At 41.1% G+C, this 11697-nt stretch overlaps 1 protein-coding gene across 8 annotated transcripts in view; it reads left to right on the forward strand.

The window, feature by feature from the left end:
* The window catches only part of LOC309696527 (ankyrin repeat and SAM domain-containing protein 1A), a 65909-nt gene extending 55148 nt beyond the window's left edge, over positions 1 to 10761 (forward strand). For 6 of the 8 annotated variants that reach the window (XM_082517790.1, XM_082517788.1, XM_082517789.1 and 3 more), the window contains 10 exons: positions 363 to 461; positions 937 to 1083; positions 1730 to 1837; positions 2088 to 2258; positions 2341 to 2478; positions 2571 to 2642; positions 2734 to 2820; positions 3341 to 3478; positions 5380 to 5562; positions 7792 to 8372. In XM_082517790.1, coding sequence (XP_082373916.1) covers positions 363 to 461; positions 937 to 1083; positions 1730 to 1837; positions 2088 to 2258; positions 2341 to 2478; positions 2571 to 2642; positions 2734 to 2820; positions 3341 to 3478; positions 5380 to 5562; positions 7792 to 7908 — 1260 coding nt within the window. In that variant the 3' untranslated portion in view covers positions 7909 to 8372. The other 2 variants (XM_082517791.1, XM_082517792.1) reach the window with 2 other exon arrangements.
* Positions 10762 to 11697: the final 936 nt, after the last annotated feature.

Below are 11697 nucleotides of genomic sequence, written 5' to 3' on the forward strand. Positions count from 1 at the left end.
CAATGGTAGCATATTTGTGATCAATTCTCACGTTGCACTGAAGGCTTTTAGCTTGGAGGGTTCGTCTTAGATATCTATCTATCTATCTATCTATCTATCTATATATCTCTATCTATCTATATATCTCTATCTATATATCTCTATCTATATATCTCTATCTATATATCTCTATCTATATATCTCTATCTATATATCTCTATCTATATATCTCTATCTATATATCTCTCTATATATCTATAAATGGTAACTTAAATTACTTTATTCTGACACAGTTTAATGTACCTTGCTTTCTAATGACTTTCATGGGTCTTAGACTAGAAATGCCAGTAACAAAAATGCTTGTTTTGTATGTTGCTTTAAAGGGGAGCAATGTAATGGAGGACCAGGACTTGAGAGAGATTGGAATCGCAGATCCGAGCCACAGAAAGAAGATCCTGCACGCAGCACGTTCCTTTCCAAAGGTGATAAATCATTGATTCCTACTTTAGTACTTCTCAGACCCAATTCAGTGTTTTGCATTTGCTTTAATGTTAGATGATTAAGTAATATTCTCACCTTAGACCCAAGTATCTATTGCATTTATGAAAATTAACAAGTTAATTTGTGGGTTAGGCATACGGCTGAGCAGGAGCAATAGTGCTTAATAATGAAGTCGAATGCGGTTTGGCGGTGGGCTTGCTTTATCTTATTGTATTGGGAGCTTTACTTTTGTTATAAAAATAAAATTAAACAAAAACACCTCTGCAGTATTCTCACTTTAATTTGTATTGCTTTAGCTCATTCTGCTTGTATACAAATATACATCTGTGGGGGTTATTGAAACCAGAACCCTTCAATTTCCTGCCAAGGAAAATTGGCTAAATTTGCAGCATATTGGTTCAGCCAACGCCCTGAATTCCTCAAAGTGTCTGTGAATGATTACGTTTTCTGCTGCAGGTGAAAGCGCTCGGCTGTGACGGCAGCAACTCCCTGTCCTCCTGGCTGGAGAATCTGGGCCTGCATGAGTACTTGCAAAACTTCCTGTCCAGCGGCTACCGCACTCTGGACTGCGTCAGAAACCTGTGGGAGCTGGAGATTGTCAATGTGAGTCACAGTGATGTACAAGGACAGTGGGGAGTATCAGAGGGTGAAATTAGTCTTCAGGTGTCTTGGGGAAAAAAAAAAATCAGGATAGGGAAACGAGTTTGACGGTTTACTTCAGGTTCCCCCCCCAAACTGAAGCAGGAGGCTAAAACTGAAGGTGAATGTGTATTTGTGTTGAATATTGGGAAATGGATTCTAAAGTCTCACTCAAAAAAAATTAATTGAGATTTTCACGTTTGAAAACAAGAACTGAAATTACTTGGTTAGAAGATGGCACGTCAGACTTCACTGGTCTGTGAGGAAATGTGCTGACTTTTGCTACTACTGGGAAGGGTCTCTGAAAGAAACATGTTTTCTTGTTCACTCCAAGATCAGTGCTGCATTCCTCCATTTCTGTGTGCAATACCATCACCTGTAGATCAGTGAAGTAATGTCAGACACTGTATCGCTGCATGAACGTGTGAACTTGTGCAATCCCGTATGTAGATTCAAGATTAACAGAAGAGAAGAGACTCGGAGGGGAAACGGCTTCACATGGAGAACTATTAAGGGAACCTCACAAATGAAATAGTGCCTGATGTGTTGTTTTCTGGCATTTCCTTTTGTGCTGCTCAGTATGATCACTTCATAATTTTCTTTTTTACAGGTGCTAAAAATTAGCCTACTTGGTCACAGGAAACGCATCATCGCTTCCTTAGCGGAGAGGCCTTATGAAGAGCCTCCTGTCAAACCTCCTCGTTTGTCTCAGATCAGGGTGAGGACCTACAAACTACTTTCCTGTCTAAAAGTGCTTCACAAAATGTTTCTTGTTTACTCTTCACTCACTTCGGAACCAGATCTGATGTTTGAATACTGTCCGACAAACTTAGGCTTACGTTTCAAATTCTTTATTTTTAGCCTGTAAATGTTGCAAAGTATATTGACAAAGATGAATGCCTGATGGCTAATGATAGAGAGTGCATCTGACATGAGATGCCCAACTGTGTCATATTACATCTCTGCAGTGCCAAGACCTGCCTGGATCCCAGACTTCATCTCCCATGAGTCAGATGGAGCCCTACACAGGACGCTCAATGGACCCTCTGCTGCCTGCAGGCGAGCCAGGGAGGAAAAAAGCACAAGAAAACGACTATGACGTTACCCAAAGATATCGCAGCGAACGACACAGGCCTCCTGTATGTGGTATATCTACGAGTGTGTTAATGGTTATTGAGGGCCTCTGCCAGGCTTCTTTGATAGTTATGGTTATTTTTATAGGAGCGACATGAAGACTGGCAACGAGAGCCCCGCCTGACCTTGCGGCCACCTAGTCTAGCAGCACCGTACGCCCCGGTTCAGAACTGGCATCACCAACCAGAGAAACTCATCTTTGAATCCTGCGCTTATGAAGCTAGTGTACGTCTGCACCATTCTCCTTCCTACATGATTCCGCTTCGTTGATTAAACACATCAGCAGTAATGTCTTTTTCCCCTCCATTTCATTACAGTATCTTGGTTCCATGCTTATTAAGGAACTAAGGGGCACTGAGTCCACGCAGGATGCTTGTGCCAAAATGCGGGTATGACAAGTTTCTCCAATCCCTGAGGATAAACTCATAGATATTGTTTGTGTGAGTGGCAATTGACCTGTCCTTTTAATCTTCCCTCCAGAGGTCAACAGAGCAAATGAGAAAAGTCCCGACTATCGTCCTCTCAATCACATACAAGGGTGTGAAGTTTATCGACGCAGCCAACAAGGTTAGCGACTACACACATGCACACACACACACGTGCATACACATTTTCTCTTTGCGTCTTCTTAACCAGACGTGTTCTTTGAGGCGTGTGATACATCAAATTGAGGCCGGGGCAAATGACAGCATGTTTCCTTTTTTAATGTGTGCATGAAAGTGACGCAGTCAGACATCAAGCTTCCTCTCTTTCTGTGATTGTAAATATCATGCTTGCAAGTTTGTGTCAGATTAGTTTGTGCTTATATTTCCTTATAGGAAGCAAATCTGATTGACATTTAGTTGACATTAATAAAAAAAGGCTTTGAAATGTTGAAGCTCAACATGGTCTTGTTGTAGTTGCACTTGTGATGGCTGGCAGTCAGTGTCTCTCCTTTAACCGTTTTTAGTTTTTTTTATTTTGTAACATTTTCTAACAGCATTATTGTCTCAATGTTGATGGAATGAAATAAAAATTTTAAAAAATGAAAGAATGCACTGTGTACTCTCGTTACTAAACCTCACTCATGTTGCCCTTCTCGGTCCAGAACATCATTGCAGAGCACGAGATCCGTAACATTTCTTGTGCAGCCCAGGACCCAGAGGACTTGTGCACATTTGCCTACATCACTAAGGACCTGCAGACCAGCCACCATTACTGCCATGTCTTCAGCACAGTAGATGTGGTAAGGACACTTGTACTGGGCTCTATTGTGCTATAGATGGTAAAAAAGATGATTGTGTGATTGTGCTGTCACCCATCGCTCTTGAAGCTTTTATATGCTGGCGTTTTAGAGCCAGACGTCATCTTACAAAGATGGGAGGGTGGAGGGTTTACTTAGCAGCTAGCGCTTAGCAAGTTTCATTCATAAACAGCAGCTCATGGCATGCAAGCAGGCATGCAATATAGAGACACACATACAGGCTAATTAATGTAAGAAACAGATGGACATTAGAGCACAAACTTCTTGGATGGTCAGCACCACACAGAAATGAACAGTATTAGTCATGTAATCAATTAGAAATGTTCTAAAAGTCACCAGTAGTAGTAAGCACACGGTGAAGAGCTCCAGTTTAGTACTTCAGAATGAGTCCTCAGTTATTATGTTGTTATTAAATTGTTATGAAGGGGGAAACAATCCACAGAAGCCAAAATATTTTTTGTACCATACTGTAAAATGTGACATTTTAACATGGAAGTCTGTCATTTTTGGAGCCAGCTTCAAGCTTTGCACAGAGGAACTGCAGTTTTTGTACTTCTGGAGTTTCTCCCCCGTGTTCAAAACAAAGTACAGATTTATCTTCTAGTTATGTCAGCTTGCAGTTTGTCTGCTTATTCAGGGAACCAGTGGGCCTTGAACAGTAGTAGTAGCTCAGTGTGTATTTTACGTGTAGTTGTTTTTTTTTTTCCTGTGTAATAATATTCAACATTGCTATCAATACATTTTTCAAAAAATGCCTCTCTGTGCAAAATGGGTTCAAAAACATAAACAACTGTGGGATCCTGTTTGTCTGTGTCTGATATTATTTGTATCCCACTGTAACTTTACTGTATAAAGAGCTAACATCTCCAAAATGTCAGGAGTAGTTAGTCATTACAAGAAGTGTTTGTGAGCTAAAAATCAAGAATGTGGGATACTGTGTCTGTGATTTGGAGAGCCCAGCGCTGCTCCTGACGCAGGTAAAACCAATTCTGCAGTGGAGACCTACCTGGCACTTGTGCAGGTGAAGCCAAAGGGAAGATATGCTTCATCATATTTTCTAGTCTTTGACTTGGAAGGATGTTGGTTTGAAAACCTATTTGGCGATGCTTCATCTCCTGCTTTGCGTTTGTGTGGCAGCCCCGTCAGAAACCTGTCCGTTATGCTAGTAGTAGCTTGACAAGGGTTTTCAGCTGCAGACAGTAATGCTTTTGTATTTGATTGCGGGCTGTTGGTAGTCATTAAACACTGAAACGCTATGAGTCAAATAGTTACCACAGCTTTGCCGTGTCCCTTCTGCTACCGAAAGTGTCCATATGAATCTCCTTTATTTGGTTATTTTAAACTGCACTGACTATATGGCTGCTTTCAGGGTCCGCCTGGCACAATCGTCACTACACAAGAGATGTTTCTGCGTATTGGTGTACATGGAGTGCTTTATCTCAGGGCAGGTTACTACATCAAAGGATATAAAGAGGATTTCACAGCTCTGTGTTGTGTCTCTTCAAATGATGATTGTTGTTCCCACCATAGGATTACTTTTTCAGACTCCCAAGGCATAACGTATAAAGCATGAATCATCTGTCTTTAGTCTGCAGAGCTTGTTCGTACCTGGGAGCTGTCAGGGTAAAACAGAATAATCCAGCAGCTTTATTACTGAGCTACAGAGGATGGATCTAGTTTAGGAACAGGGGGTTGCTGCACAATACTCCTGAGATTACTGCCACTTCTTCAGGTTATGCAATTTTGTTTTGAAGAAGTTTTGGAGGAAAAAATCTTTCTTCTGTTACGTTTTGCTGTCTCGCTGCACACTGTGATGGTGGTGGTCCTTTGGCTAAAGGCTTGTAATGACTCCGTGATCCTCCTCTTTCTCCCTTTCTGTATAGAACCTGACCTATGAGATTATACTGACACTGGGCCAGGCGTTTGAGGTAGCATATCAGCTGGCTCTGCAGGCCCAGAGGACCAAACCGCACCAGAGCGTCCCAGCTGGATCTGGATCAGAGGTCATTGAGACCAAGTCCAGCAAACCTGTGCCCAAACCACGAGGCAGCATACGCAAAACAGCGGTGAGTTGGTTGTTAAAAAGTATTGTAGTAAAAACACCAAATAAAGCTGAAATATTATTCAACGTGTTCTCGAGCAAATTTGGAATTTTAAATCCTTTTACTTCTCTGTGCCAGAAAAAAATCTTTTTGTGTTTTGTGATTACATTTGCAGCACACGCCTAATTTTTTGGAAGCAAAAACGATGTTAGATTGCTTGCGTCAGTCTACACCTCTCGACATCACTGTGGTTATGCTATGCTGATGTCCATCTGGGCATTAGCATTAAACCATTAAGAGGGAAGCTTGTGCTGAATATAAATGAGCCAAGTCCACCTCAGGGACAAGTCACGCATTTCTAGCTGCAGCTTAATGATCACAATGATTTAACAATGTAATTCTATTCAGTGTTTTCATCTGTGTGGCTTTTTTTTTTCACATGTACATTTTTAAATGTGTTTAATCAGCACCTGAGCACACATGCACTTCATACTCAGTTACACACATCCACACCGATAAGCACACATAAGCTTCAAAATGCACCTGCAGTGTCTTCTGTGTTGTGTGCGACCTGTCAGACTCCTCATGTGTCATGCCTGTTAAAATCTGTGTCCCTTTTCCTGCCCTTTAAGTTCTTTGACTCTGTCGCTGCTTCGTCCTGGTTCTTTGTGCACTTTCCCTTTTCTCTTCTAATCTTCGTCTCCGTCTGGCTCGCTTCTCTTCCTCCTGGTGGTGTTTATTCCTCCCAGGACTCTCCTCTTCCTCTCGACAGTCGTTGCTGTTACTGTTCCACCTGCACCAACCACCATCCCTCCTTCCTACCGCTGCACTCTGCCAGCCATGCTGCTCAGGTGCTGCCTCCTATCCCATCCCCATCCCTTCTCACCCACTCGTTGTTGTTATTTTTATTTCACTATCTTTTCTCTGCTATATGTTGAAAACTACAAATCATGATGTATACTGTTAACTCCAACGCCCTCTAGTGACACGCTTGTAGTAAGACAGACAAAGTTTATATACTGTACACAGAATTCTTTTTGGGTGTTTTTACTTAAACTTTATGATATACATAGAGAAAATGTTGTTATTATATTTTATCAATAAAAAGCCAGCAAAATTGTCTGCTTACTAATTGCTCCCAAAAGTGCTCAGCAAAATGAGAACCAGGAAAAGTTAAAATTGCAAAAATTGCAAATCTCATAGACCCATATTTTTATTGACATCTGAACACGCAAAACATTTTAACTGTTTACACTGAGAAAAACATAAGATCGATTTCTGGGAGATGAGGAAACCAGTTGCCGGACTTTCAGCAGAGAAATGTGTCCCATTCTTGTTTATTGTATTGTTTTTAGCTGCTCAGTAGTTCTCTGTCTTCTTTGTTGTATTTCATGGTGTGTCAACTGTTTTTAATTGTGAAAGGTCTGAACTGCAGTTCAGCACCGAAGCTATGCGGCTGTAACAGATGAAGTATGTGGTTTAGTTTAGTTTAGTCGAACTATGCAAGGCCTTCCCTGAAAAAGACGTCATCTGGATGGAAGCACGTGTTGCTCTAAAACCTGTAGATACCTTTCGGCAATAATGTTTTGCCATGTGTGCAAGCTGCCTATTTCATGGGAACGATCCACCCACATACCATGAGAGATGCAGGCTTTTAAACTGAGCACTGACGGTCCCTCTCCTCCAGAGGACTTTTCATCTGTGTTTTCTAAAAAGAATTTTAAATTTGGATTTGTCTGACCACATGACAGTTTTCCAAGTTGCCTCAGAGCTTTGGCTCAGAGAAGATGGCAGTGCATCGCATAGTACTTCTGATCTTTTGAGCCCCAACTATTCTGAGAAATGTTGCTGCCATCAAATTCAAAATGACTTAATGTTTTTCATGAAATAGTGAAAAGTTAAAAACCTTTTTGTCTAATATAATAAATAAAATATGGGTTTATGAGCTCTGCAAATCATTGCATCCTGTTTTCTTTACATTTTACGCAGCATTCCAACTTTTTTTGGGATCGGGGTTGTAATTTTATGATAATTGATGGATAGGTGTGATGCTGCATCGTTTATGGAATCTGTTTAAACACAAACATCAACACTTTCATGGGTAAATGTGGTTAAATTTCACCACAAACAATTACAGTTTGTTGGCACAATAATACTTCATTGCTGCATTTTGAATCTAAGCATTACAAAAAGTGTAATCAGCCTCGTATGTGAAGATTCAGATATTTCATTGCTGTCTGTTTGTACTCACAGGGGGACATCGTGGACCAGGAAGGCGATTCTCAGTCCCAGGGTAGTGCCACGTGGCTCATGGACCCCAAGGAATCCAAGCGCACTATCAGCACTAAGTACGAGACCACCATTTTCTGAGTGGACCTCTCTTCCTCCTGGGCTCAGCCTCACCCTCCTTCCTTCCCCTCCTTCTGTGTGCCTTTCACTGTGACGCTGCCTCTTTCTCCGCGCTGGACCTCTGCTCCTCCCCACCGCCATCACTTGTTTCCTCCTCCGACAACACCACAGTCTGTGGCAACTGACCAGCTGTTGCCCCTTCTTATGTTTAACTCCCAGCACCTTTACACTTTTTCTCAATTATTAATGCAACCCCTCCACCTCGCCCACCGTCTTCTAGCTGTCTAGTTGGTATCTCTTCTACTGTGAGCCTGCCACTCACTTTCCCTTTTATTCCTCCTTTCTGTTTACTTTATATGCTTCCTCCAACAATGCTTCCCCCTTTTTCTTTTTTTCTTTTTTTTTCTTTTTTTTTCTTCCCAACTGTCAACATCCCACTCTTTACTCTTGGTGATAAGCTCTCTCTTTTCTTAATGCTTTTCTTGCTCTGTTAGGCGACGGCCGCTCTGAGGCTTTTCACTCTGACGTTCCAACTCCTGACTTCACCGAGTGCTGAGAAAACTGATTTTTACCACAGCCAAGAGTGACCCACTGCACACATCCTGTACCTGGATGGACACGTTTCCTGAGGAAACTGTGAAACTGATCCTGTAATTCTATGCATCAGTCGGACTGTAGCATGTTTATGTTCGCAGGGATGCAGGTGTTATTGAGGTTAAATAAGATCAATTAAGGGCAAGGCTTTTTTTCTTCTTCTTCTTCTTCTTACGGTCAGCTGCCTGCTTAAAGCCAAAAGAGGCCAAGATCCTAGCACTGTGATATGATCCTTTTGATGCTAATGAAGTAAGCATTTTGGGGTGGGGTTTCTAGAGAGCATCAGAGGGACAGAATAGGGCACAGAGGCAGACATGGATCTGCATGTTAGTGGTCCTTGCTCCAAAAAAACAGCTCAAAATAATTCAAAACTGGCATGCCGTCAACTATCAGTCAGGATTTAAACTCAATGCTTCGTCTAGAGTGAACTAACTACACCTAAGCACTTACATAAAATCCTCAAGTTTGAAAGAATAAGTGCATTTTCCTCTCTTTTTTCCTTTCACAACAAATGCCTTCAGTGTTCATCCTGTCAGCATTGCCTTTCCCCCCCAGTCATACCAGGTTAATGTTTCACAGTTGCTTGGTGAAAAGAGTAAATCATTACGAAGGACTTAATCCATCACTATAGTGCTGTTTGTGTCCATCGGTTTTACTTTATTTTAACTCCACTGCTTTGTGTGCGTGTGTCTGTGTCCCTTCCCTGTAGCTGACACTGTGGCCAATCCCAGACAGTGAGAAAAGGACAGGAATGAGCCCTGTTGAGTGGTGGGTAGGATGTTTTGCTGGATCATTGCCCCACTTCTCACCGAGCAGATCACATCAGCAGTCGGATTGTGCCCACAGTTACACACAGGCCTGGAGAATAAGACGGATGTAAACCTTTCGCCAACGCAACACGCTCCCCCGGTTCATCAGACTTCTCCAACTTCATCACCCTGCACGCACGCACGCACGCACCCGCCTCCATTTAACTTCTCGATGCTTAGAAAAGTGATGGTTGTTCCGTGCGACATTAGAGACGGATGTGTTTGTTGTGTTGCGTGCATTTCCTCCGAAATGAACCATCACGTCCCTCACTGAGAGTTGGTGTTTATAGTTTCAGGAAATGTACCTGCCGTTTTCAAAGCAGAACTTGTAGTTAAAGGGGAAGTTGCTGCAGAGATGAGGAACATTCACTTTTTATTATGAAACAAACTGTCAGACGAGAGACCTCACACTGTAGGTACACACTTCTTCCTGGGTTGTTTGTCCTGTATCCAAACATTTTAGCTGCTTTCATCACCGTCAGCTTACATACATGTGTAACTGTGATAAAACAATGTAATCTTGCATGGGAGGAGCTCTCTTACCAAACTGACACTAAAAGACTGTTTTATATTGAAATAACGGGGGATGGCGTTTATTTTACTTTTTGCGTGTGTATGCGCGCGCGTGGGTGTGTGTGGGTGTGTGTGGGTGTGTGTGGGTGTGTGGGCGTTTACTTTTTTTATAGGACTATGATTTGTCCTAATGCTGGAACTGGATCAGGTGTGGTTCTTTCTCTCCTTCCCTGCCCCTTTGTTCAGTTAATCTCGACAAGATTATTCACCAAACCTGCCATGCAGGCTGGTACGACTCTAGATTTATAGCTGCAGACAAGAACAATAGGGCACGGCATGTTTCTCTAGCTAACTCCTAATATGTTGACTGTTAATGGTACTGTTTGGTCCACCAATCTGTATATGGGTGCATAGTCGGCTCATTTTGATTTAACTCTTGTATATGTGGTACATTTTTATCCGGCCAGTACGATAACTCTATGGTACACTGTCTTCAGCGCGCTGGTGTCAGCACCTTTAGCCATCAGCCTGGTCCTGCTCTGCTTTTGCACATTGCTGAGGATCAGGAAAGATATTTTGGGACTAATCTGATGACAACAATGATGAGAATGATATTGTACATGAATCTAGCAGTCTGTATTTTGATACTTGAATGATTTTTGTTTTTATAGATATCTATATATATATATATGTATGTATATGTATGTATGTATGTACGTATGTAATTTTTGACACTTGTCAAAAAAGAGAAAAGGACTATGTCTTATAAAGTTAAACATATCGTGAATAAATACCCTGTGATTTAAAAAAAAAAAACCATTAAAAAAAAGAAGGCTGAGAACATGACTCAGAAGAGGGACCTCACTTCAGAGAAAAAGATTGTAAATAATCTTGGGCTTCCAGTCTTTTTTATGATTATTTTTCATAATTGTACAACTAATAAATGGTACAGTTAGAATCGTTGTCTCTGGATGTTTATTAGGACATTCTTTGTTCTTGTTTTAACGGCTCTTCCTCCAAATTTGGGTAAATTTCTGATGGATTTACAGTTCTGTTGCAGTCTTTAAGGGTAAGTGATGCATGAGTGTCGATGCATTCAGAGTATCTCGATTTGGCTCAGGGCAGCTGAGGTTAGTGGACGTCTTCCAATGAAATGTTTGCCCTCCACCCCATCTCCACATCATAAACTTCTCTGCAACAGCTCAGTGGATTTACAAAGGAAATCTGTATTACAGCTGCTTCTTCTGTCAGTCTATTAAAAAAAAAATGTTCATCAGAACAAAGAGAAACTTTTTATTTGAACTGAAGTTCACTTTTCAGCACAGGATTATAAACACAACACTTTTGCTTTTCTTTGCCCCTTTGACCTCGGTCACCTTCAGTTTTATTACTGCTGTCACCTTTTAAACCTTACATGACCCATATTGTGCTTTTGACTTTGTGTTCATGTTTAGCTTTATCTGCTCAAGTTAATTTAAATATTGCAAAGGTTTGAAATTGCCCCAACTTCTGGTTGTGCTTTGACAATTATTTTTTATCTTTGTTATGAGGGAAATGAGTCAGAAGAAAATTGCTGCAGCTATAATTCGAATGCCAGCTGCGGTGAAATGTCAACAACAAGACGTTGATGTGTTTACTCAAAATAATTATTACATTTGTAAGTATAAAATGAAATAGACTTTTAATGTTGACTGAATAGAAGTTCTAATGTTGGTTTTGGGGGAGAAAAGGCAAATCTCACTCAGTTTATTTAACAAAATATTTAAGCAAGTGATTGAAATACCTGATGTTTTCCGTGTATTACAAAGTATTTCCAATTAAACTTAAGTTGTTCATTGTTTTTAGCTGCAAATTCAACTGGCAAGAGTGAATTCAGTTTGTTCTGTAATCTAAG

This window comes from Aulonocara stuartgranti, assembly GCF_965226115.1.
Source record: "Aulonocara stuartgranti genome assembly, chromosome: 20".
In the NCBI taxonomy this organism is placed as follows: Eukaryota; Metazoa; Chordata; class Actinopteri; order Cichliformes; family Cichlidae; genus Aulonocara; species Aulonocara stuartgranti.